Raw genomic sequence first — 27,938 nt, forward strand, 5'->3', positions numbered from 1 at the left:
CACGTCTCTTGGTGGTTTACTCTCAGTCGTCGCTTCCCCTTTTATTTTTTGTTTTCTTTTCATTTGGCTATAAATACGTGTTTCGGTGGCGCTACGATTCATTGGACGTTGTCGGTTCGTCCACAGGCAACTCTCCCTTTGATTTAGAGCGGTGAATTGACAGATCGCGAATTACAGCTTCAATCCAAGCTGGGCTAAATAAATGTTTTTCTCCTTGCTGCAGCGTGAGCATAGGGTGGAATCCGACGATCCTGTGTAATAGCAAATCCTGCACCCTGAGTAAGGTTGTTTTATATTTTTCAGTGTAGTTTTCAAACGAATAAGTATTTGTCGTTTTTTTTCTCCTCCTCGGTTTTTGTCACAATGAGGCATCTGTGAGGTTTTTTTCGTTGTTGTTAAAATGAGGGAGCAAACTGTCAAAGAGATCCACAGAAAGACACAGGCCTCATCATTTTCAGGCCTGGACCTGGGATAAAAAAAGCCAAAAGAGGGTAACGGAGGCTGCGAGAGACAAATCTGAATAAAATGGGATACAATAAAGCACGCGAGGAGAATAGAATACCCATTTTATTAATGACGGTGGCGCGTGCAAGCTCGAAGTGTCTCCGAACAAGAAACCCTTTCTCTCTTTAACAAAAACTGTTTTCTAAATACACGTTGTTCTGCTTTGGGTGGGGGAAAAACCACTGACGACGCCGTGCATTAACTTTTAAAAATATATTTAGATATTTACGTTTTTCATTCACTTTTGTTCTGGACCCAACGTTGGCTGTTCAATGGAAGTATGCTATCAGTTGCCGGTTTTACCGCTGGACAGACAGGTTCCTAAGCATGTGCTTAGCCGAAGGGGGGCCATCAGTTTCAGCTCCAGCTCCTCTCTCTTCGGGGGACCCGACCCCAGAAAGCTGTCACAGGTAAAGTGGAATACATTCTTGCGTTTCTCTCTACTGACTCCTTCATCTTCGTTTAATTAGGCTGTTATCGCCACACTGTAACTGTTTATTTAATAATTCAATTCCATATAGACCAACTAGCCCGTGATGTGTTCGTATAGATAACACAAATATTTGTGCGCTACACGGGATTCTCACAGTTATAGCTGTGGTTTAAAGGATGAATAGAAGTGACGCGGTCTTCATCCTTTGAAGCGCTGTGGAGTTTAGCAAACGGGTCACTCCTTCGTGCCCCAACTACAGTGCAGCTTGGTGCTCAGAAAGAACGAGCTGAGAGTCCCCTTTAAACTTTGCAGCTAACGCGCTTTGAAGTTAAAATTAAATTAAAATTGTTTTGTGTACCAAACTATCAAAAACTGTTAAGTGTACTAAAATGGCGTAAATTCAGAGAGAGAGCGAGATCATTGTATTTTCTTGCCAAAGCCTTCACATTTTATAACATATAGCTTACAAACTACCTTAATGCTGCAGAAGCATTCGAATATGCACATGGAGTAGGCTTATCTTCACATGTTGTCATTGCTATTCACAAACTGTGTTAAGATGACTTAAAACTTTAAGACACTGCTTCGGCGTTTCTGAGATGGAACTAAAAGTGACCTTCGGTCGTTTCAGCGTGCGTAATTTGACAGTGAAATATGGGCGTGTTTATTGAAGGTCTCTCCGATACCGTCACGAAGGTTCCCCAGGGTCAGCTGACCCCTGTTCGGGCCGCCCATGACACGAGACACCGTTCGTAGACGGTTAATGTATCGTTTCAGTGCCCTTGCCAGCCAGTATTTGCGCTCACCAAGAATGTACACACAGCCTTTTGAGAGGACGCGTGAAAACAGCAGGCCTGCAGAAAGACGGTTACTAGGAATTCTGCGAGCAGCGATGTTCTGTCGGGAAGTGGCTCAGGTGCTTTTCAGGGCGGTGTAATTTGATTTACGGTTTTATGGAGTACACTCTCAGCATGTTAAACAGTTTATAGTGTTGCACAGGACCTTGAAGACAAACTCACAGCTGTCACAGTGACCTTCAGATAAGCCTCTCTTGGATGTCAGTTACTCCTTTCCCAAAATGTGATTCATGATTAGTGAGAGGGAATGGCAGGGCCCAAACGCAAACAAAATACACCCATAACAACATTTTGACTCTTACCACATCTTAGTTAGTAACAGCAACCATCATGTGTTGCAAGATTATGCCCTTGTGCACTTCGGCCCTATGACAGTATAACAAGGGATAGGCTGTTTGATATTAATGTACCAAGCTAAGTTTTATTTGGTGCTGCAGTTCTGTTACACTGTCAAGGGTTAGTCTGCTTGATAGTGCTGGTATTTCCTGGATGTGGTGACACAAAGGGGTAAAACAAAGAAATGATGTCAATGAGACAAGAACATTGACATTAACTTTACTTATAAAAGCTTTCCTATTGCACGTCACTTTGGTGGTAAAGCTGGCGGAACACGTCAGAAACATCCAGTGTCTAAAACAGTGGCTTCACAGAAACCACTGTAAATAAATAGCTGAATATATCCTGAATCATTCACACACACAAAACTGGGTCTGGGTTAATGAAGAACAGACACTAAAGCTGAAATAATCTCTTGATAATAGTAAGCTCCAGGAAGTGTGCCGGCCCTTTAAAGAGTGTCAGTAAAGAAGCCAGTCGGCAGTCATTGACACCTTCTGCTGTGAGCCTGTTTACACAATGTCACGTTTTGCTTGCCCTTCCCCCGCACTCGCCCTCCTTCAGGTTTCTGCCTCTTTCAGGAACTGGAGTTTTCCCCTCAGGGCATGTCATTTTGGAAATGGATCATCTCTGACGGGCCTTCCTGCTCCACCCTCAGCCTCTGTGCCGCAGGCTCTGTGCTGATTGATGACGGCGTTCTGAGAGAGGTCCGGCCTGTGACTGTTAGGGCTACCTGGCTGGGTGTCCCGTAGATGACTTTTCTTTTAGACGATCGCACGAGTTCAGCCTGGACCTCCTTTGTGAGCGTTCCTGTGGAGCTCCCTGCTCAGGCTGCAGCTGGTCCGCAGCGCCGTGTGTGGTGTGCTGTCATTTGCAGGAAAGAGGAAGTAGAATTAATATGTGGCCGGTGAGATCAGAGGTGCGTTAGGCAACGGTGGCGCATCTGTTTGAAAGGGGATTGGCTCGTCTGTTTCATCAACATGACGAACAGATGGCAGGGGACTGGGCGGACTCACAGCCCTGCATTGCTTTAACCCTTTATGTGATCAGAATGATCTTAACTTAACGTCCTCATACTAATGTAAGAATCTCTACTGCTAATCGGAGACAAGAGAGTTGTGGTACCCAGACATTCTGAAGAACCTACTCTTCAAAGGGTTAAAATCTTCTCCTTCTTTTTTTCCTTCATCCCCATTGTGGGTTATTCCCCCTCCCCCATGTTGCTCCAGGCGAATAAACATTACACACATCCCCATGAACTTCTTGAAAGTGGGCGATGTATAGTAAGTGCTGGACTTGGCCTGAGAAAATGGTATATTTTGGAGAATGATGGGTCAGCGCTGCCACATTTTGGGTCATAAGGCATCCCGGGACCGTCGTCCTGGACCTTGCAGTCCGTCGGAGCGGGAAAACCCCTGACTCACACCCCGAGCTGAACCCATTACACCAAGCTCTCAAATCTTCACTAATCTGTGAGGGATCGCTGTTTGGTGAGCACTTAAGCTGTTGGAGATGGAGGTAAAGCGCACATCTCTGAGTAAGCACCACTTTGCTCTGGGCGCAGTTTGCTCATGGCTTACGGAACTGCCCAGCTTTTTAAGGTGAAACGTGCACCCAGGATAAGTGTGTTAGCCCTTTCTGAAGAGCCTGAGAGGCACATCCATGCATAGTGCTTGTTCTAACACTGTAATTGTACAGCAGACTCCATAATTGTGCCAAGTAAGCTGTAGCATAATAACTAATGTAGCCCTGACCACTGTGACTAGGTTTGCTGATAATATTGGCCTATAGTGTGTGTGTGTCTGTGTGTCTGTTACTTCTGGCTCTGAATTTAAACACAGTGTATTAAATGAAAAATCACAATTTCTTGGAAAGGATATGAACAAACACAGTTCAAGAAATTGTGATTTTTCTTTTCACTTCTTGTAATTACTGATGTAATAACACTGGCTGCCCTGACCTATTGACAGGCTGGCCCTCCAGGTTATTGTGTCATTTAGAGCACGTGCAGATCTTGTGCTCTAAATAATGTGAGCTGTGGGGGGAGGGGAGGCTGGGGGTTGCATCATCGCCTCCCTGTTCCTGACCGGCAGAGCACACTAGGCTTCACGATGTCATTGGCTGTCCCGCCCGGACAGCCCTGTCAGTCAAACACAGTGTGCCTCTTTCACAGAATGTCCATCAGCCTGAATGTACTTCTTTCATCTGTTTGGAGAACTGGGATTTCATGGGAACTCAACGTCTTTAAAAACAAGCAAGCATGTGTCCATCACTGTGATCACATCTCTGACCCTTATCTTTCTCCGTTCCTCTCTCTCTCTGCCATGTATCTCATCCTCTTGTCTCTGAATCTCTATTTCCCCTCTTTTGCCTTTTCTCACCTCTCTCTCTCCCCCTTTACTTTTCACACATTTTCACAGTGTGTTTCATTGCTGTTCATTGTGACATTATTTTGTGTCCACACCATGTCCCTTCAGGCCTGCAGTTCTGGAGTTTGCTTGTTTTTTGTTACTCTGCACTCATTGCCCATCAATGCAATCAGTTCTTTATACACATAACGCATCTCACCTGGGCTTTTGGGCCTGAATTGGTTACTGGTCTGAGCTGAAAAGAAAAACCAGCTGTGTCTGTGTCTGGGTCTGTGTGCATGTATGTGTCTGTGTCTGTCTGTGTGTCTGTGTGTCTGTGTGTGTGTGTGTGTGGGAGGTTATGGGCTGTTGTTGTTTTGGAGGGAGCCAGTGGAGCACAGAAACTAAAGACAGGGCCTAAGGCCACTGTCCACATAAGAGATCGTCACATTAGTCCCCTCATCTGACTCTCTCTCTCCCTCCCTCTCTTTTTGTCTCGCTCACACATTCCCTGTGCATAATGGCGTGACTGTTAACAGTATTAATCATCTGAATGACAACAAAAGGTTATAAATGATAATCTCGTTCTCCTTCTCGTTCTCTGCATTTTGTTCATTTATTTCTAAGAAAAAGCACAATAACAATTGTAATAAAAGTTTTAGTTCGACAGTAGTTGTTATTTTATAATCTCTCTCTCTCTCTCAAGTGTGCTTTGTTACTTATAGTTTGACAATACTTGTTAGTATCACTATCTCAAGGCTTTGTAAATGCAGTCCATTTAGCATTTAGCATTCCCCTTCTCCATATTGGGCTACAGTACAGAGACTTCACCGTTCTGTCTGTGAAAGCCCAGCGGCACTGTGCAGCTCTGGAGTTTACTGTGATGTCACTGCAGTGCCATTGCGTCTGCTGCCTTTTGTCCGAAACTAGCTGGGCTGCATTTTCAGTGAACAGTTAATTCCCAATAGTTTCTCGTCTGTCACGTATCAAATCTCAAGTTTGTCTGACGAGCCGTTTTATGGCTGCCATAACAATAGGCCGCATAGGTTTCCCATGTTTTGTAATTGATTAAATACACAGTTGGCATTTCATTGACGTCAATCTTTTCTTTCTTGGTGAGAATTTCCCGAAAGCCACAGCTTAACTTTTGAAAGTTAACCTCATTTGCATGTGGCTTGGGTGTGAAGCAAGGCATCAGGAATGCTGTTAGCTGCGCAGCAGCTATAGAGTTTACATTGAGCCCCGGGCTCTCAGATGTTTTCATGTCATCAAAAGCCCATTAAATGATCACCATCTGGCTGACCCACTTTATCTTTTATTAATACCAAATGCAGCCTGCATCTCAGTGCATCATTGGCCATACACGTGACGTCTGCACTACTGTGCAAATGGTACCATAGATTTCTTTTGTATAAATTTGCCAAAGTCTGAAGAATAATATGTGGCTCGTTCTCCAATATGTTTGGAACAACCTACCAGCTGACCGGACAGTGTATCGAAGAGAATTGATGCAGTTTTAAAGGCAGACCCTGGTCACAAAAATGTTTATTTAATTTAGCCCTGTATAGTAAATGTTTCGATATTTAGTAACTGTTCGTCTTCATTTTACATGTGCCGAAGACATTTGCACAGTACTATATTATATGTATGTATAGTTCATGGGGAGCATTTACACACTGGACAGCCACTGGATGGCACATAGCTGCCATTATATACATTTGATTATCATGAATCAATCGACTGCTGTTCCTTAACCTGCTAAGGGGAGAGCCAGTGACGGAAAAGCCACATTGTAGAGAAACCTTTCCAATATATGTTTTATGTTTGTCAATCTGATATTATTTGCACAGTTTAATGGTTTTTCACAATTTCCTTCCATGTTACTTTTGAGTGTAGGCTAGTTCACCAGGTCTATTTAACATCTGTGCGGGTGAGCTAGCATCCCGTTTATGTTTGAAAAGGGCTCAATTGAACTGAAAGGGCAGTTTGTGTCTTAAGGGAGTGTTTATCTTTGACGGAGTGGAGATAAGGTTTTGCTCTGATGCGGTGAGGTGCTATATTGACGTTATAAGCATGTGGAAGGGGGGTGGGGGTCCTTACTGTGGGTCTCCTCCCACAACATTTGCTCTGACCTCTGCACTGCCAGTGTGGCTCTTTTGGCATACCTTACCTGCCATTATCCAGTGCTTTATTTTCAGAGCCACTTTCTGTATTTTTAATTAGTGGGGAAAACTTTAGGAACCACTGAAACTGCTTTGTATGGGTGTGGAGGATAAAGAGATTTGCTTTATATTGAAAAATTGCTTTTGCATGCTGTAATTAGGCCAATAGTTCAAAAATGATTTCATGTTTGGGATCTGTTTTAATAGGCAGCATTAACGATACCTCCTGACATCACTTCACAAGGGGGTAGGTGTTTTATTGGTTGGTTGTCAGTGGTGACATGCTGTATTGCATCAGCTTATTTTTTATAACACTGCAGTAGCCACTAGAAAACCCCTGACCTCTTCAAAGAAATCGGCTGGTCCTGTTTGGAGTTTCATTGGTTTTCTGGAGCCTTAAATTGCCTTCAGCGCACGTGTGTGATTGTTTAATGATAGCTGTTTGCACATGCGGTTTTATGCTGCTTGAAGCCAGGGTTTTATTGCAGCACACTTAGAGGAGTGTGAGTTGTGCTCATGGCCCGTTTGGCGGACCGCGCTCTTCCAGCCGGTCCCCGTGCGCGGGGCTACGCTAGCGGCTGCTCGGGGCTACGCTAGCGACTGCGCGGGGCTACGCTAGCGGCTGCGCGGGGCTACGCTAGCGGCTGCGCTGGGCTACGCTAGCGGCTGCTCGGGGCTACGCTAGCGACTGCGCGGGGCTACGCTAGCGGCTGCGCGGGGCTACGCTAGCGGCTGCGCGGGGCTACGCTAGCCGCTGCGCGGGGCTACGCTAGCGGCTGTGCAGGGCTCCACGTCTCGCGGCTTCTCAGCACAGTGCCACAATTCACGGGAGGGCTCAGAATTTATGAAGCAGCGCAAAACAGCATTAACCTCAATCTTTGTGCACTTAGAAAGCGGACGTGCTTACCAGACTCCCTGTCTGAATGGAAACTCTCCGTGTCCAAGAGTTTGAATGGAAACGTCCCCCTCAGCCTTATGGCTTTTCTTCAAGTGCCTCACATTTCTCAGCTTTCATTAAACGGGATGAGTTTTTTTAAATCTTGGAAATTGGCCATTCATGAGCTGTACAGAAGGCAGTGAGTTTGCAGACTGACCGCCAAGCAGGTGAAATGTAGGCTAGTCCAGCAGCTGCCTTCATATTGGAGGCTGGCTTGACGGTCCTCCCTCTGTGCTCTGGTCCTCCTTGCTGTGGTAAATCGACACAATAAAATGTTCAGTATATAAAATGGAGCCACAGAGTTCATAAGCCAATAGGAGCCTCAAGTGCTCTTTCATAGTAAGATGCATTGTAAAAGACTTTACTCTCGATGTTTTGAAGAGTAGCCTGCTCTGAAACAGAACAACACTCCCAGGGGGTGGGGGCTGGGGGTGGGGTGGTTTTGTAGCGGAACCTTGAGCCCAAAATGATCCTAAGAAGTTTAGTCTCTGCACAGCTGAGTGGTGGTTTTGCTGCAGGGCAGTTGGTAGAGATAATTACACACGTGGAGCCACAGAGCTGTGATCATAGACACAGGAGAGAGAAATGTTGCAAACCCTCAATTCCACAGAACCACTCCGATAAACCTTTAAACTCTACTGTGTTTGTAGGCCTATATTCTTTATGCAAGGGTGTTTCATGACTTTCAAAGATTCTACATTTAAATTATGTGTATAAATGTATTGGAAGTGTCTTCTGAACACAAAGCTCTTTGATTTCTGACTACAAAAATGACTTTAATATTTTTAATATGTTGCAGTGACGGTGTTTATGAGCACTACAGCAGTACTGAGAAACTGTTTTATTGTGATTTGGGGAACTGTTTCCCCTTACTGGAATTCACTCTTACTGGAATCAGCATAATACTTCCGTCTGTAACTACTTTGAAAGCAGCTGTGTTTTATGTGTGTTTCTAGTTTGTCGTCCCACTTTATTTTGAAACTGGGATTGATAAAACCAGAGGTTTGTCTTGCCTGTTGAATTTCTGCACATCCCATATGAAATTATATAGTATATTTGAAAGTATATGGAAATAATTATGCTGTATTGCAGCACTTTGCTATATTGGTATTGACACAAGTATTGAAATTACTGCTACTTTAAGACTTTGTATTATATTGTGTTACAACAGAAAAATATCCAAAATGTCGAAAATGAGCACATAGTTATCACATATTGCAGTATATTGAGTTTGTGTAAAGTCGCAAACTGACTGCAGTTGCTCTCTGTGCCAGCGTGGGCACCATTGGCCAGCACTTTTCATCTGATTTGAATGCGTGACAACATGGCTGTTGTCTCATTTTACTGTTTCTCTGTTTCCTGTGAGTCCATAAGAGCGTGCAGAAATGCCTCTCTTGTGGTGAAGGCGTTTTCCTGGTGGGCAGCGGCCCTACTGAGAAACGTGTCCGGCACTGACGACGGTCTGTGTGCGGTGTCTGTGTTCAGCTCGGAAATGTGTAGAGTGAGACACTGTTTTCCATTTAATGCACTTTGTGCAACCAGAACAGTGCGTAACTGAATGATTCTTAGGAATGTTTCCAGAACCTTCTTGTCATCAAAAAAAATAAACAAACGAACAAGAAAAAAAGAGATTCTGCCTAAAGCTTCACTGAATCCTCCGCTGTAAGTTTTTGTTTTCTTCACTCACTCCAGTGACAGACCCGGCAAGCAGAACGCCCTTCAAAAGAGGCCTCGAAGGCATACTGAATTCACATGAAGGATGGAGGCCAGTATTTCATTACAGAGTGCTTGTGATGATTTGAGCTTAAGGGATGATGGCAGTTGTTCAGTCCTCTCTGTGCAATTTCTGGGGCAGTTTGTATGTGTGTGCGTGTGTATGCGTGCATGTATGTGTGTGTGTGTGTGGGGGGGGGGGGGGGGGGGTACTGAGGGGAGACATGCGCTGTACTCATACATTACTCTTTTGTAGCAGGAGATTAGCAGCAGAGATGATAAATTATGACGCAGGAGATAAGACCCCTCTAGACGCAAGAGCTGGCCTGTCTGTGGCATAGCGTAGCCTTGCACTGTGTGACGTTGCGTAGTGTAGCCTTGTGCTGCTTGCCGTTGGTTTGTGTAGCCTTGCGTTGCATGGCATTGCCATGTCTTACTTGCAGCTGAAGCCTCCCTGCTATGGGCTGCGTCATTCGACACAGAGAGGCCATGTTGTGTGTGTGTGCTACAGCCTTTGGCCTCTTCAGTAGGGCATCACACTGTCTGTCTCTGCAGTGCAGTCTTCCACAATTTGCCTGGACTTTGACTCCCTCTGCACCTCACAGTGCCCCAGTTCTCAGGTTGATAGTGGCTGCTGGTCCGTCCCCCGTCTCGACTGTAGCGATGAGTCGGGACTTTGCGAACCCCCGCTATTGGCCAAGCTGCCACGTGAGGTCACTGATTCTTGTGAAGCATTTAGAAGACAGTGTTTGTGCTGCATGGCACAATGATAGATTTAGCTGAAAAGTTGAAGGCTTCATCTGCTCTCATTGTTCACGGATTATTAGTGTCACGCCCTGTCTGACGAGCCGAACCTGCCCTGTTTCACTGCTTCTGTGTTGCACAGAAATGACCACTGTACTGGAAAATGAGCCTTTTGATCATTTATAACTCAGCCAAGAATAAGCTACTTAAACCTGGACTTATCTTATCTCTCTTCCGTTTACTTGTGCATTTAATACCCTGTTCCAGTTCAGGGCTGTGTGTGCATGTGTGCGTATGCGTATCTGTGTGTGTTATGTGTGTGTGGGTGCATGCAGGTGGATGTTTTTTTCAAGCTGTGTGAGCCGGGCGTTAGCGCCTGCTTATTCGTCTGTGGATGTCGGCCGAGCCTCTTGCTATTATTGAGCTGGCCCCGAGGGAGGCTGGAGAAGCTGAAAACATTCCCTCACAAATCCACGTGACACGTGAGGGAGAGAGTGAGAGAGAGAGAGAGAGAGAGAGAGAGGGGGAGGTATATCTGAAGCTACGTGAGGCATCTGCGATGCCCTGCAGCGGAGAGAACAGACCTAGCGAGTCGGGGCTCGTCAGTCACCTGTCCAGCACCTGGCACCTCCGCCAAATAAGGGCTCTGCACACGAGTCAGGGCACCTGCTCAGTGCATGCTACCTCTGCCAAATAAGGGCCTGCTGACTCCATGCAGGCACTGCCCGATGGTGCTGGCGCCCTGCTGTCCGTCTCCACACAGAAGGCTTACGCTGCACAATTCACACTCCTCAATTCTCTCTCTCTCTCTCTCTCTCTCTCTCTCTCTCTCTCTCTCTCAGGGCTGGCGCTAATGCTGGCTCCTGCAGCAACGTCCAGCTCCTCCTTTCCTCCAATCTTTACTGGGTTTAGTTTGGCTTTTTTCTTGATATAGCAATATCAGTTCATTTGTGTTCGTTTGATGAAGTTTGTGTACACTCAGCAACATTTTTGCAGATGATTCGATTTGAAGAAAAAAGCAAATATGTGGAAAATGTCAAAAAAAATGTACAAAAAAAAATATATATTATATATATATTGCAACATCTGAAAGCAACAATAATTTGGACTTTTTTGTGTATTGAGATGTATTGCCATAAATTGTTTCATTTCAGTACACTGCAGTATATTGAACTCTGTAAGGGTTCATACATGTGTACTGTGTGTATAATTATTTCCTCAATGGATTTCATCTCAATGCATCCGTCTACTAGCATACCACTCATTAACTTGGCATTTTTTTCTATTCTGTTCCGCTTAGATTTACGATTTGACTTTGAAGGGTTTTTCCAATTACATTTTAACTGTTGCTTACGTCAAGCCGTGAAATGGATTGACGTGTGCTGCAGCAGTTGGAATGGCTCATACTGTATGACGGGGCACTTGGCAATGCAATTAGGAAGGCGTTTTTTCCCCTAATGAGTGTGCACTCATGTGATTGCATACTTATTGGCACCACATAGCTTGTCGTTTGCTGTTACGGTTACTCATTGTGTAACTTCCTATTCCTCATAGGTCTCTCTGCTCCTGTGCTTGTGCAAGTAGCTCTAGGACAGTGAGCTTGCTAATTTCTTAAAATAAAATCATTAACTAGCAACAGTTAAGTTGCAGAATAATTGGTTAGGGAGAAGGAAAAAACAAACAAACCAACCATTCAGCATGTGCACCAGTGCCCCAGAAATGTGATGTCTCTCCAGTACTCAATATTATTGGCTTTCTAGGGACCAGTAATTGCCCCTTTAGGGGGCTGAAGCCTCCTGTGTTATGGGTTATGTACTGTCCTCTCCCTGACATCCACTGCAGAGTCAATACCGCTGTTAGAGAGGGTTCAGCTCCGGACTGTCCCTGCTTTTTACACAACAGAGGCAGAATGGTAATGTCTTATACAGTGCAGCCTGTTTGTATTCGGACAGTTGGTACAATATGTAGCACAGAATCAAGACTAGATACAGAAAACATTCTTATACCTGTACTAAGGAAGCAATTTGAATACACCTGACTATTCAGAAGCAAGCAATTACTTTTGGTCCCCTCAGTGTATAAAAATGTGATTCCAACACGCACCACCCAATATGGATGTAAATATACTCATATTAAAGGGGACAGTCTGCACTTATATTATTGTTTCATTTCAAGTCCAGTGTGCAAAGGAACAGAAATTGTACCAACCGTCCAAATATATACAGGCTGTGTGTGTGTGAGAGAGAGAGAGAGTGTTAGAAAGTGTGTGTGTGTTTGTGTGCGTGTGTATGTGTGTGAGAGTGTGTGCGTGTCTTACACTCCTCCACAGTCCTAAAACCCCCACAGCCATTGCTGGCACACTGAGGTTTTATTGTGCCCTAGATCTTGTGGAGAGGCCGTCTTTCGAGGACAGGGGGTGGTTGTCGTCATGTTGTCTCTGCTGGGGGGCAAGGAAAAGAGTGCTGTTTATGTTGCACTAAACGTGGGAAAGCTGCTCTATTTATTTCAGTCATAAAGAAACACGCCTTCCGCTAACACCCCAGTGTGGCTTCAGATGTAGGCTAGCCAGTGAGGGATAAGGAACCGTTGAAGGCTGAGACTGTGGCTAGCCAGGGATAGATAAAGAACCGTTGAAGGCTGAGACTGTGGCTAGCCAGGGATAGATAAAGAACCAGTGATTGCTGAGACTGTGGCTAGCCAGGGACAGATAGGAGGGTTTGTTCTTGGCTGGTGTCTCTGGCAGCAGCTGGGTGCATGGACAGCTCACTGCGCTTCTTATCCTGCAGACCAGGGTCCAATCCACATCTGTGTGTGTGTTTGTGTTTCTTTGTGAGCGTGTGTTTGTGTGCTAACACGGATCTGTGTTTGGATGCACTGTGTTCTGATATAATGTTGATCTGTTGTGGTGTTATCACAACGTAGCATTACATAATGCAAATTCCGTGGCTGTATTATTGATGTGGTTCCTGGGTCTTTTGGATTATGCACATTTGGGATGGTATATTGTAGAAGGATACACCAACCCAATGACCTTCAAAATTTGCAAATCGGACTCCCCAACTCTCTCCCGAACTGACAGAGGAAGCAACTTGGATCATAAAATTGAGCGTAAAAAATTGGTAGGAAAACAAATTGGAATGTCAGGAACATTTGCCAGGAATGACTCACAATACCAGCTTTATGCATTGGTGCTGATTTATAACAAAAACTAAAATGGGGGGTAGGGAAACTTGATGTTGCGTTCAGCGGGTCCAGCCGCAGTGTGGTGCGGGCGTGGCCGTGGGCCGTTGCTCCAGGCCTCTCCACCCGCCCCTGGCCTGCCGCTCTGTAAATACCGTCATGTGTTGATACCCAAACACTCACGTGTCACAGATGACTGGCATATCAGATCTCCTGATTGCTGGACTATTAGCCCTGGGTCTGTAGGGAGGGAGGGGAGGAGGGAGGAGGAGAGAGGATGTGAGATGTTATCTCTCAGTTCAGCTTGCAGGCACCGCTTGACCATCGCCTAGCCGAGAGGCCTGTCCAACCAGTCTCGGCTTTCCTCACATTAAATTAAACAAATGCGACAAAGCCCTTTTCCAGGACAGCAAGCAGAGTGTTATAATACAAGATGTGTACAGACAATGGTAGCCCTGTAAATGGTAGCCTAATACTGCAGTTTGAATGGTATCAGAATTCACAATGGTAGATAAAACGAGCTTCGAGATCCCCTAGATCTTGACCTAACCAAGTTGCTAAAAGGTGACTTTGCAGCCATTTTTAGCCTCTCTGTTAGTGTCCAGATTCGAGGCCGGATTGTATTAACAGGACTCCTGGACACTTTATAAAGTGGATATAAAAATAAAAAGATTATATTAAAAGCTATTTGACAGCCAAAATCTAATCCCAAATTTAACCCGCCTACTACCTCAGTCCTACCTTTGTTTTAACTCAGATTAGCTAACTGTGAGTTGGCAGTCCAGTGCAGTTTTTGAGTAAAATGTTGTATATTATGCAATGCATTATGTAACATAGCACAATATATTAAAAGAGTTGTTTGTTATGGCAGATATTCTCTAGTGGCTTGTCAGTATGTTCAGTGTTTCATCTTTGTCTTTTGTCTGTCCTGTTAAATTGGCTGGATTTGTGTAAATGAAAGCTGAACAAATGATCTTAAAAACCAAACCAAAGAAAGACAGAAACATGCCATTTAGTTTACCATCGGTTCTCTGGATTAGCTGTGAATCGCAGATTTTGTGTCGCTGTGAATTCTATTTTTTCTGAATGTCTGACTTCTGGTTTCTTCTGCTATGTTCATAAGCTTAGCTCTTATAAGCTTAGTCACTCTAGCGTAGCTTTATTAGGGGAGGAGAGCAAGCCATTGAGGATTTTGTTTATCAGAAGTTTTGTATTCCCTGTGTTGCGTTTGTTAAGAGCTCAGAGAGACGGTGCACATGCAAATTGGTCTGGCCAGTGGACGTCATTGGGAGAAGCTGGTGGCATTTGGGGACAGGCCCAGCCTACTTCTCCCTAGTAGGCTTTCATGGTTTGCATTCATGGTTACGAGTGTGATGTCATTCAGGGTTACCATGGTGTCATTCAGAGTTGGCAACAGTTAGAGGTAACCCTAAACCTAGATCAGGAGTGACTCCTTAATGTCGACCAGCAATAATCCTTAATCTAAAACAGGAGTAACCCCTTAATCGATAAGAGAAGTTGCCCCTTAAAGGTACAATAGGTAAGATTTTTGTGTTAAAACATAGTTGTTTTTTTTTGTTTTTTTTTGTGTCCCGGGTATCTTGGGCAAGCAGTATGATTGATCTGGGCGCCGTGTGTTTTGGGGCCAGTTTGATCTGTAACAGGGGAGTATTCGTACCCTTGTATTCTTCCAGAGACCATTGTAAATCCCTTCCTATCATTGAAAAAGGCTCACTGACATGTTGACTTACCCTCTGCCTGTGTTCATTGTCCTTAAATTTGGGTTTTAAAATATACAGTTGACGGACTGACACTCTGTAGCAAAACATTGTACAGCTGTACAATAATTTAAATTTGGTTGAAAATTGGTTCTAATTGCCACAGCCAATGGCCAGACCAGGGGTAACCCATGAAGGCAGAAGTCACTCATGGAAGAGAGTGGGCTCTTGTGTCAGCTGGTAAAAGTGGATCATAATGCAGGCCTGTTCTTTAAAAGCAAGGCCCAAATGCATGCCAGGAATTAGCCAGGGTGATTCTGTTAGAGATGTCAGATACTGTTAGAAGGATGAACCAGTGAAAATGTGGGACAGGGTTAACCATGCAAATGGGAGAATCTGCTGGCATCCATAATCTAGTCAGTGCGATGTGACAACTGCAGGAAACCCATGCATGATTAACAGATTTTTCAACTGGAGAATGTGCATTGGAAAAACCCATCTATTGATATTTCACATAGCCTACTGTCTCTGTCACGCACAGGCACACACGCACACGCACACACACACACACACACACACACATACACACACAGAAATGGAGCACTGTGGGCTGATTAGCTGATTAAGGGCAGAATGTGATGCGATTTAATTTTTTGCTCTTTCGGAGAACTGTCACACCAAGACACAAAATGGTTTTAGCTAGCGGCTATAATCCGCAACAGCCTTCACAGGGTCCGGCCGTAATTGTGTCACGCTCAATTACCCTGCTGTTCCATCGGTCAGCAGGGAGGCAGTCAGAACGACGGCCACTCAAAATCACCGGTGAATCATCTGCCCCAGTTTGCATCCTCTCAAAGGGAATTCTAAAAGATTGTTGTATTTACCATCTCCCTTCATGATTGATGTCTTTGTGATGAGTTTGTTTAAGAGCACAAAGCGTGAATTATCCATCGTTTGGCGGTTTGTTTGATGTCTCACGTAAACAGTGGCTGTTATTTCCAGAACGCCGTAAAATGCTCTGGCTGCAGAGTGCTCTGTTTCATACACTTTCTCTCTTTTTTTTCTCCATTAATTTGTATTGATTCTTAATGAAGACAATATTTGTTTTGGTTTTTAATGAATGACCTCACTGGTTTCAGAAAGTGAAGGTACCTGTTATTGTAAATATATACATGTGACATCCTTCAATGAGCACTGCATGTTTTTGACCAAGATATGACTTTTCATTCAGCTTTGCTGGTTATTGCTTTTATGGTTATTCATTTTTGGCAAAGCGACTTCATCTCACGTGATTGCTTGTCTTGTTTGTCTTTGACAGAGACGAGGGGCGATCTCCTACGACAGCTCGGACCAGACTGCACTCTACATCCGCATGCTTGGTACGTGTCGCTTTTCTCTCTCTCCCCTCTGCTGTTCTGCGAAGGAGAAAAATAGCGTTTCCTCGCAGGCAGGAATCATGTCCAAAAATAAAACATTAAGCACTGTCTGCCCAGTGTCTGCAGAATGTCTTCAGTAGAGGATATATGTTGTTCAGTCCTCTTGTTAAGCCTGAAATGCATTGGCGGTCTGCCCTTTTAATCTCCTATGTGGATTTACTAAATTTACCAAAAGCAGTTTTAACGATGTTAACAGTATGCCTGATGTACACTCTGAGCACTTTATTAGGAACACTTGACTAATTCTGGGTAGTGCCTCTCTTTGCTCTCAAAAGAGCCACAATTCTTTGTGACATAGATACCACAAGATGTTGAAAACATTCCGTTGAGATTCTGGTCCATGTTGACATGATTGCATGTACGCAATTTCTGCAGTTTTGTCAGCTGCACATTCATGCTGCCAATCTCCCGTTCTACCACATGCCAAAGGTGTTCTAATGGATTCAGATACCATGACTGGGAAGGCCACTGAAGAACATTAAACTCATCGTCATGTTCATGAAACTATTTGAGACGACTTTTGCTTTGTGATATAGTGTATTATCATGCTGGAAGTAGCCATTAGAAGATGGGCACATTATGGCCATGAAGGGATGCGCATGATCAGTAATACTCAAATAGGCTTCGGCATTCAAGCCATGATTGATCGGCATTAAGTGTGCTAAGAAAAATATTCCCCACACCGTTACCCCACCACCTCCAGCCTGGACTGTTGACACAAGGCAGTTTGGATTCATGGATTCATGCTGTTGGCGCCACTCTGTATGCCTCAGCAGAAATCCATCAGACCAGGTTATGTTTTTCGAGTCTTCAACTGTCCAGTTTTGGTGAGCCTGTGCCCACTGCAGCCTCAGCTTTCTGTTCTTGGTTGACAGAAGTGGAACCTGATGTGGTCTTCTGCTGTTGTAACCCATCCGCCTCAAGGTTTGATGCATTATGCATTCGTTCGATGCAGATGCTTTTCGGCTCACCACAATTGTACGTGAGAGTGGTTATCAGAGTTACAGTAGCCTTTCTGTCAGCTCAAACCAGTCTGGCCATTCTCTGCTGACCTGTCTCATGAACAACGTCTACTGAGTGGATATGATTTCAGTTCATTCAGGGAATCCAGGATAATGCCCCTTGACAATGAGTGCCCTTTTAAACAGATTCTCACTTCCCGACAGCCCTTTTGATTAAAATATTATATTTTAGAGTAGAGTAGCACTTCCCTGAAGTAGCAGTCCTATGTGTCATATCTGTTTGATTGTTGCTGTAATTGTTACTGATATTACATTACATTTTACATTGTATTTAGCAGACGCTGTTATCCAAAGCAACTTACAGTACGTCTGTAGTGTAGTGTGAAGGCAGTCTGAAGCGCTGGGTAAATGGCTGGGCTTAGATGGTTGTAGGGTTTATTGTTTTATTGGGAACTCAACTGTTGCACCCTCGAGAAGGGAATCAGGGATCTTCAGCTAAATTGCCTTGGTAAATATCCAGCTGTATATATGGTTGGCCAATGTCTAAATTCCAGATAAGCTGGTCTTCTTAGTAAATTGAAGCTCGATTTTTATTTTTATTGACCGTATTCTTGCCCCAGGGTTTGATCTCTCACTTACTGAGATTGCCAGATAATGAGGAAAGAGATTTGTTGCAGTTGCCAACAATGAGGCATTGTGGCATCGTCAAAAATGATGCCCGAAATTATGACATCTAATGAGGCCCCAAATTGCAACAGCATCTAGTGAGGCTGCGAAGTGTAACCTCATCCACTGTGAGACCCAAAATTGCGACATCATCCACAACGAGAACCAAAATTGTGACATCACCCGCTGTAAGACCCAGAAGTATGACATCAGCCGCATTGTTATCCAGAGGGCTGGTCAGTATTTTTTTTTTTACACAAACACAGGTGGTTTGATGTTTATGCTACCAGCTCCACCACTGTATTGCCTTTGGGTTGTGATTAAGGAGATGGTGGCATCTTTCAGCCACATGCTGACCGCTGTGGAGGCCACTGCAGTGACTGTTTTACACTGTTTTATCAACACAGAGAGAGCTGTGGTTTTTACACACCATTGTTTTTGTCATGATGTCCACAGGCCATCTTCAAACGGTGGTCCTGTCTAAAGCCGAGATGGAGAATTTAAAAAGCCCAAATGAAAGCGCAGCTTCATCTATCCATCTATCCATCTATCCATCCATCCATCCATCTATCCATCACCACTGCGGAGTGTTCAGCTTGTGTTTTCTTGTAGTTGGCCAGAATGCTATCCATGCCCCCAGGGGAGATGTTGTCTGATCCCAGGTCAGCTCTTTCACAAATGATAAATGGTCCCCCTTTACAAGTATCTTGAGGACTTTGTTTTGTTGTGTTGTTGTTTTTGCTCTAGGAGATGTGAGAGTGAGGAGCCAGGTGGGGTTTGAACCAGGACGACGCGGCTCGCACCCGTACCTGAACGTTGACTTCCGGCTTCTGCACTGTGAGTACAGAGGACACTGCCGCAGCAGAACCTTGGCCTACTTCTGAGCTCTTTTTAATGAGACTGATTCACCCAGTTAGGGGTAGAGGCTGCTTTACATAATTAGCTTAATTTTTAAATATTTATTTAATACAGCGACGACCAAATTTACGTCAGATCCTTTTATGTTTGTAATGATTTGCTTGTAAAGCACCGTTATTTAAGGAAACTTACATCATTCGGTGCGCATGATGTATCCATGTAGACAGCTGGATAATATTTAGGTTCCTTGCTTACGGGCTCCATGGCCACGCCGCGCCCCATCCCCCTTGGTTCCAAACCTGCAATCTTCTGCTTACCAGTGCAGTTCCCTGAAGGACAAACTTACAATAGTAATTTATTCCGGCACTTTCTTTGAAGGCCCGACACGTGTAAGCCGCTGCCATCTGAAATTAATCTGAAGCCTTGCTCATCAAAGAAAACATTGGAAGTGGTGCATGTCCTCTGAAATTCATGCCAATGTCTGCCCACCCCCCTCCCCTCACTCCCTCCCTCCCTTCCACAGCAGACCTGGCTTGGTGCCTCCAGCCCCAGGAGCTCAGAGCAAGTATAGGCTGAGTTCACACAGGTGTAGTTCATAGAGGTGTATGCTGCTTGCCAACAGCCACGCAAACATAGACGTACGTGCACGGAAGGTTGGAATGAATAATCCCCCCCGTGCAAATTCCCATCAAAAGTCCCAGCTCCGGATGGGAAATCAGGCCGAGCCGGAACACGTGTCCTTCAAACGCGTGGAGGACATGAGCGGGCGTTCCTGCTGGGAGATTGTGGGTCCGGGCGTGACCGATTACGCGCCACTGTGCTTAGTCACACCTTTTGAAGGCATTGTCTCTCTGTCATTGTGATATCTCAGCTGGTGTGTTCTGAGGTCATGACTTGCTGAAGCTACACAGAGCCGACTTCACCTTCTCTGACTTCATTACTGTAACTGTATGACACGGAGACCACAGTGGCGTTTCCTTATCGCTGATATTAAAACCGTGTAAAAACACCGAGCCCTTTCTGTGCCAGAAACAGAGCCAGCAACGGAGCGGTTGACTCACCCTGTCCCAACCACACCCCGCCTCAACCCCCCAAAATCTGTCCATGCCTGGCCACAGTCCAGTCCCCTTTAAAGCAGCAGAGATCTTTCTAGAAGGCTGAGTAGCTGGCCAGTCAGCCATGCTGTGTTTGCTGACACAGCGGGACTTTGCGCTTTTGGCCAGACTGGGGGGTGGGGGCTGAGTCAGCAGAGAACACGACCCCCCCCAGGCTGCAGCGGAGGTGGCAGGGATGGACCCAAATCCCTTCTGCTGTGCCCCTCTGTCTGTGTCTCTGTCTGCCTTTTCTTTGTGCTGCCCCCCGTTTTTAAAAAATACAAATCTACATCTACATGGGCTGTTTGTTCGGTTTTTACATCAGCTGTGTGTCACACATTTGTACAAAGCTTGCAGCTTGTCTCCAAGATACATTTGATGATTGAGTGGTCTATCTGATTGCAGTCTTGAAACATGAGACCATGAGAACATTTGTGATAACAGAGGCCATTCAGTCTATTTGGAGCAGCCATTTAGCTTGTGTCTTAAATCAAGACAAAATGACTTGTATTTCTATGGTGCTTCCTTGTGCCGTAAAACAATTAAGAGTTGGCTATTTAAGACAGCAAAAACTCCAAGCTGATTATTAATGCATTGATAATAAATTATAACTGAAATAATAAATAGTCACCTCCTGTAGCTAAACTGACTTCCTACCTATATTAAGAAAGCTGTAGATGGTTATGTATCTGGACTGTTACATTTGTTGGAAAGGGTTATAATGAGCCAGCCTGGTTCAGCTCTACAGTGGGGAAAGGGTTATAATGAGCCAGCCTGGTTCTAGCTCTACAGTGGGGAAAGGGTTATAATGAGCCAGCCTGGTTCAGCTCTACAGTGGGGAAAGGGTTATAATGAGCCAGCCTGGTTCTAGCTCTACAGTGGGGAAAGGGTTATAATGAGCCAGCCTGGTTCTAGCTCTACAGTGGGGAAAGGGTTATAATGAGCCAGCCTGGTTCAGCTCTACAGTGGGGAAAGGGGTGTTTGCTTTGAGGCAGTGCCCTGACCAGTAGCTCTGTTTTGAATGTGGCTGCAGCCCGAGGAGGCAGCCCAGGACCTGTGTCCGCCAGGACTGTCCGCAGGCTCCTGAGCTTTCAGAGGTACCACTCTTCCCGTGTCTACCAGGGAGTCCCCACCCAGAACCCTCTCCACATCCTGGACGATGACTACACTGGCCAGGCCAAGGTACGTCCCAAAACACAGCCACGTCAAAAGAAAACCAATCAGTTAGAAAATGCCAATGCATGTTTGTAATGGTTTTTATAAAATACGCTCATTCTGCTCTGTTAGTTGTTTCATTTATAATAATTTTTCCCTCTCTGTTTATTTGTTATATTCTTCCTCTTGCAGTGCATGCTGGAAAAGGTTGGCAGCTGGAAGTTTGACATATTTCTGTTTGACAGATTAACTAATGGTGAGTTTATTTTGTTCTGCAAGTAAATATTTCCCCCTTCTGGTTGTTTTTGTGCATTGCAAATGAAGGTCAGAACATGATTGTTCTTTGAATCACTGTAATACCAAAACAGAAAGTACTGCATCTGAAAAGGAAATACATAGCATTACTATGTAATTACAGGGGGCAGCCTGTAGTGTAGTGGTTAAGGTAAATGACTGGGACACGCAAGGTCGGTGGCTCTAATCCCGGTGTAGCCACAATAAAATCCGCACAGCTGCTGGGCCCCTGGGCAGGCCCCCAACCCCGCACTGCTCCAGGGGAGGGCTGTCTCCTGCCTAGTCTGATCAACTGTACGTCGCTCTGGATAAGAGCGTCTGCCAAATGCCAGTAATGTAATGTAATGTAATGTAATTACTCCCTTCAGTGTTCTGGAGGTGCTTATTTATTCAGTTGTGTTGATGATGGGTGTTATATTGCCCCCTGCTGTCTATTCTAAGTAAGTGCACATGACATGTCTGCCTGTATTTTGTGTGGCAAGGAATGCTGCATTATGGTGATGTAGAGAAAGGGAAAGTGTGTTTTTCACAGGTTTCCCCTCTGTATCTCTGCAGGAAACAGCCTGATCTCCCTCACCTTCCATCTGATAAACCAGTACGGACTGATCCAGCTCTTCCAGTTAGACACGGTCAAACTCCGCAGATTTCTGGGTAACTTTTACGCTTATTTTAAGATTCTTGTGTATGTGATGGTATATTTCAAAACAATTGCCTTTTATGAGAAGTTAAAATGTGTCTAATTTTGTTTTATGAATGCAGAATATTTTGGGCCTGTATTTATTTAGGATTCCAGTTTGTTGCATTTGAGCATTCTGTCCTGTAGCATCTAACACGTTTTCTTAATACTGGATTCTAGTGTGGCCTGACAGGCATGTTTTGTTGGAGGAGCTTTAACTGAAAGGCAAACGCACCTGTATTTATTCCCACACATTCACCCTCTGAATAGAAAAAGCCGTCAGCGTTTACCGTTTGTTTAGCAAGCACCCTTATCCAGAGTTGGGCTCCGCACTCTATCCCTCTATATAATACGGTGTTTAAACATGGCCATGGTGGTGGTGCTATGCTAACATCCTGTCCTCTTCCTGCTTGTGTTCTGTCAGTCATGGTTCAGGAGGACTACCGCAGTCAGAACCCTTACCACAATGCTGTGCATGCGGCCGATGTCACCCAGGCTATGTACTGTTACATGCAGGAGCCAAAGGTGAGCAGGCCCGGACAGACATGTACAAAACAGGGCAACATCACAGGCATACACACCTTAATGATGCAATATTCAAATAGTGCAAAGTAAAGTGCTTCAGAGCAAATGTTTGGATCCTGTTACTGCCATCTGGGTCCTCAGGACACCTCACAATCCTGATCTGGCAGGATTTAATTATTTTTCTGTGAAAAATTTTTGAAAGCTCACTTTTGAAAGCTGTATAGAATTATTTAGTTTGTACATTTTGTGAAATATTTTTATAATAATGACACTGAAAATGCTTGGTGCTGAAAATGCCTCGTTGTGGGTCCAGCTTGCCGAATCTCTCACCTCCTGCGACATCCTCCTGAGCCTCCTGGCTGCCGCCACCCATGACCTGGACCACCCGGGGGTCAATCAGCCGTTCCTCATCAAGACCAACCACCACCTGGCAGCTCTGTACAGGGTGAGCGCACACTGCTAGGGTCCACGTTCATGAGCAGTTTACTTTAGCGCTGGGTCCTTTCCTCTAAAGTATCTCAGAGCTGCCATTTGTCTACTGCAAAGCAGTGGGAAAAGGTCCAAACTTGGGGAAACAAGCGGAGGAAAAGATGATAGGCCACATATGATGAGGTCAAAGGTCAAAAGTCAAATGATGAGATCTGAGCAGAAACTTGCCATGGTCAAGCAACCTGGATTCCACAGGTTGTCATGGAGATGAAGGGCAGTCTGTTTGAAGGCAGGTCGCTTGCTGTCTCTTGAATAGGTGTAAATAATGAATTAGATGGTATCTGTTTAAGTTCGTTTCTGAAAGCTGCAGTGAGGTGGGTAGGCTGTGCTAATCTGATCGTGCTCGGGATTGTGCCCTCTTTAGAATACCTCGGTTCTGGAGAACCACCACTGGAGGTCAGCGGTGGGCCTGCTCAGAGAATCCAGCCTGTTCTCCCACCTCCCCACAGAGGACAGGTCAGTTCCCAGAACAGACGCCTGCCTTGTGGGGGACTGTCATCCCTGCCTAATCCCAGGCACATGATCCCAACTGACTCCTGAATGATATCCATTACATCAGGATATCATTACAATGATATCCATTACCAAACCCAACCAGGAGGTCTTCAAGTTGACACACCTGATTCTACTAATTAGCAGCTCAGCAAGATCTCTAGCTGCGGAAGTGTGCTTTTTCAGGGTTAAAGTGAAAACCTACGGGATGGTAGACTTCATAAATTCAAAAGTGTAACATGTCAACCAATGATCTGCTAGCCAAATATACAATAGGTTAAGGCAGCCCAGTGTAGTATAACCTTTCACACTGAACTGTGCCTTTTCAGACTGAACATGGAGAGGCAGCTTGGCTCTCTCATTCTGGCCACAGACATCAGCAGGCAAAACGAGTACCTGTGCAAATTCCGCACACACCTGGACAAGGAGGATCTCTGCCTGGGGAACGCCAGCCACCGGCACTTCCTTCTGCAGGTGAGCTCATCCCTCGGCCTCTGGTGGCCTTCTCTCTGCCATTACAGTCAGAGAGGACCAATAGAAAGAGGTCCATCCCAATAGAAAGAGGTCCATCCTAGAGGCTAAATTGCTCTGTGTGTAAATGTGAGACCTCCGCAATGTTTTTATATTGCTTGTGTTCCTCTTTATTCACTGTAGATGGCACTGAAGTGTGCAGACATCTGCAACCCCTGTCGGCCCTGGGAGCTCAGCAGAAAATGGAGTGAGAAAGTAACCGAGGAATTCTTTCACCAGGGTGAGCTCTTTACCTTATATTGCCCTCTACAGGACAGTAGTGAGACTGCATGGCAACTAATGTCTTTCATGAGAGTGATTGCGAAGCAACACGCTACCGTTATTCGAAATTCGAAATGTTTTTTTTTGACGACCTCCTTGCACAGTTTATCAGTATCGACACCAACCCAACTGGGAAATGTATGGCATGATGAATAGTGTGCTTGCTCACAGCTTTTTGATATTACCAATCATTTCTGAGATATTTAAGGTTTTCCAGGGGGAAAAGTCCCATAGGAATGGCGGAGTGTTCAGTTTCTAGAGTGGTGACAGGTGGAGTGTTTTTTTAACTGCCATTACTCTCTCAATTTTTACACTACATACATACATCGAAATGTAGTGTTTCATACTGATTCTCTCAATGTTAGCTGGGTAGTACTTATACTTTTTGAATAATGAGCATTTGTTTGAGAACAGCTTTCTTCTCTAACGGACATTCTGCAGTTCAGCCAAATGAGCAAATTATGAAAATTAGCTGTGTGCTCATGGAAGCTTGTAATGTCACAATAGCCTCTGCCCACTAGTTCAGAGTTTTATTTACACTCCATCTCTTTCAGTACTTAATATCTCTCTTAATATCATTCACGTGTGCAGCATTTGGATACATTTTGTTGTTTTCATAGTCTCTCTTTCTCTTGGTGTTTCTATAATGGCCTAAGTTGCAAGTTCATCCCCATAAGTGTCTGTGTGACTTTGTATTTATTCATTTTATTTCATCAACAGGAGACATTGAAAAGAAGCTGAAACTGGAACTCAGTCCACTGTGTGACAGCCGGATGAACTCTGTTGGAAATATCCAGATTGGTAAAATTGCCAGCTAATTTTTAATCTGTTCACAACGATCATAAATCTATACATACACTCACCAAGCACTTTATTAGGAACATTCTTACCTTATTACTTATTCATGAGATTATCTAATCAGCCAATTGTGTGGCAGCAGTGCAATGCATACAATCATGTAGATGCAGGACAGGAGCTTCAGTTAATGTTCACATCAACCATCAGAATGTGAAAAAAATGTAATCAAAGTGACTTTGACCATGGAATGATTGTTGGTGGCAGACGACAGGGTGGTTTGAGATCTCAGAAACTGCTGGGACTTTCACACATACTAGTCTCTAGAGTTTGCAAAGAATGGTGCAAAAAACAACATAAAAAATCCAATGAGCAGCAGTTCTGCAGACAGACATGCCTTGTTAATGAGTGATATCAGAGAAGAATGGCCAGACTGGTCAAAGCTGACAGGAACGTTACAGCAAATAACCACACATTACAACAGTGGTATGCAGAAAAGCATCTCTGAACACACAACACATCATAACCTATCAAGTGGATAGTGGATAGGCTACAGAAGTAGAAGTCTAAAAAATAAGTCTAATAAATACCGAATAAGGTGCTCGGTGATTGTATATGCATATGAATAAAAAAATTTGAATTCTAAAAGATTAAAGATGGAGCAGTTTAAAATAATCTTAGATCTCTTCAAAATCTTACTCAAGTTAGAACCAAAGCAAATATTAAAAATTCCACATGCTAAATATGTGCTCAGTGCGGACTCAGAGAGTGTGAACCCGTTTGGTGATGCAGGTGATGTGCGTGTTGTGTGTGCACCTCTTCAGTGACATGGCTGCTGTTTCCCCGATATTCCACCTGACCTGGGCTGTGTGTCGCCCCCACAGGTTTCATGACGTTTGTGGTGGAGCCGCTGTTCGGCGCGTGGGCTCGCTTCTCTGACACGCAGCTGTCCCAGTGCATGCTGGACCATATGGCCCAAAACAAGGCTCGCTGGAAGGGGGTCCTGCAGGAGCAGGTGCTCGGCAGAGACGAGCGGGACACTGACTCCAAAACATTACCTCAGGGAAACAGAGAGTCGTGACCCCTGCCCCCAATGCAGGTCCGGCTAGGGCGCGGTCAGGGGTCAGGGGTCAGGGGTCAGGGGTCAGAGACTGAACAGCTTCTTCCAGCGCAGATGCCTTCATCGCCATCCGGCTGCCGGCCTCCCATCTCTACACACCACTGTTTTTTATTTATTTTATTTCACCCCCCATCCCCCACATAGAGCAATACATAGATACCTCATGTTGCTTTCTGCTGTATTTTTATTTGGACAGAACATTATTATTAATAATTTATTATTATTTTAATTCTCTCTGTATTTGGTTTTTTGTCTAGAGCTGCACAGGCCACCCTGATAGAGGCCTGAGGGAACAGGGTGAGAGGGTTCGGGTGCCATTTTCAGAATTGTTCTTGTTTTTGATTCTTGAAATGAATAATCTTGAGTATTCACAGCTGAGGCTGCTGAGTCATTTGGAATGAATCTTCCATTTTGTGTTTAAAAAAACTGTAGAAAAGTGAAGAGCCACTCCCTTTGATACCACTGAAGACACCGTCTTTACAGTGTCTTAACTTTGTGTGTGTCTGTGTGTGTTTGTGTGTGTGTGTATGTGCATGCATGTGTGCGTTCTGAATTATCTTGGTTCTGTTGTTCTGCCTTTAAGTGCAGACCTGAAAATCCACTGGGAACTCCTAATGACACATTGTTGAACAAACAAGCCGGACTGCTATTGAAGCTGCCTACGCTTCCATGGGTGTGGCTGCACAGATCGCACTCACAGCCCACTGGGACGGTTCTGGGAGAAGCAGGGGTCACATTTTCATCCAGGATGAAGGGAATAAGCCCTGGATCGCAGGAAGCAAAAGCAAATCCCATCTTTGGGATGACAAAAGCACGTAGCCTTCACTGCCTTTCACACACTGGAATAACCACTCTCTCACACAGGTTCAGCTAACCTGGATGAACAGAATTAGCTCAGGGTTTCTGTCAGTTTATGTGAATGGACCTGTGAGAAAGCATAGTTCTTCTAAAGCCGTGGTTCTCAAGATGTGGGTCACCAAATAAATACGAAGAAGAGAGAAAACATACTCTACATCATACCTGTTGGCATTCACACCAGCAAAATTTAAGTCTGCACTATTTAAATACATTGTACATGCAGTCATATTGGCATGTTTTAAAAATGCTAATTCCGTATTTGTCACTATATTGTCTCAAACCCAGATTGTCTCTTGTCCATGTCAGGAAAGGTTTGATGTCTCACAAATATTTGACATTAGTTTCCTGCAATCTGTTTTTTTCTACCAAGTTTTAGTCTGTTATGTCATAGGTCAGTGGTTGAGTTGGCTTCCGTCACTGTCTCCAGGTCAAGCCCTGTCACCAAAAGACGTAACTCATAAAGCAATGGCCAGTTGCTTCCTCTTATCAGCTAAGTCACTAGAATTTGGTTGGATTTGTGTCCAATTAGTCTCAGCCTCGCCAGGCTAATGGCTCCATTAGCATGTGAGCTTGACAAGTGAGAAGGGGACAGAAGGTAACAAAAAATATTTTTTGCTATTTAGTTGCGTCCTGGCTTCAAAGTTTGGGGACCACTACTTTGAAGCTACTCTAGGAGGCCCTCTCTCCTTAAATGCATAGCATGACTGGTCACTCTTTGCACAGCCTGTTCCTATTGCTCCCACATGAAGCATGTACAATGCCTTCATCAGCATGTGTCATAGGGTTTGACCTTG

General features: G+C 44.7%; 1 protein-coding gene across 2 annotated transcripts; it reads left to right on the forward strand.

Annotated features, from left to right (window-relative positions):
• On the forward strand, nt 1–27,918 carry LOC133136842 (high affinity cAMP-specific 3',5'-cyclic phosphodiesterase 7A-like). Of its 2 annotated transcripts, none has more exons than XM_061254629.1 (13): nt 1–914; nt 16,251–16,311; nt 18,744–18,833; nt 20,982–21,130; nt 21,296–21,359; nt 21,953–22,048; nt 22,498–22,598; nt 22,912–23,043; nt 23,452–23,543; nt 23,909–24,053; nt 24,234–24,330; nt 25,092–25,172; nt 26,051–27,918. In XM_061254629.1, exons 1-13 carry the CDS (start codon nt 777–779, stop codon nt 26,245–26,247), a joined length of 1,443 nt encoding a protein of 480 aa, XP_061110613.1. In that variant the 5' UTR covers nt 1–776; the 3' UTR covers nt 26,248–27,918. The 2 variants fall into 2 exon arrangements, with proteins under 2 accessions (XP_061110613.1, XP_061110614.1); XM_061254630.1 differs by having other exon boundaries at nt 18,747–18,833.
• Nucleotides 27,919–27,938: the final 20 nt, after the last annotated feature.

The sequence above is a fragment of the Conger conger genome, chromosome 9, assembly GCF_963514075.1.
Source record: "Conger conger chromosome 9, fConCon1.1, whole genome shotgun sequence".
NCBI classification, from domain to species: Eukaryota; Metazoa; Chordata; class Actinopteri; order Anguilliformes; family Congridae; genus Conger; species Conger conger.

Bases quoted from the DNA above. Each gene is read 5' to 3' on its own strand.
- LOC133136842 (XM_061254629.1), top strand. From the start codon at position 777: ATGGAAGTATGCTATCAGTTGCCGGTTTTACCGCTGGACAGACAGGTT. The intron at 22,049-22,497 runs GTAACTTTTACG...GTGTTCTGTCAG, and splicing joins CAAACTCCGCAGATTTCTGG to TCATGGTTCAGGAGGACTAC. The intron at 24,054-24,233 runs GTGAGCTCATCC...TATTCACTGTAG, and splicing joins ACCGGCACTTCCTTCTGCAG to ATGGCACTGAAGTGTGCAGA.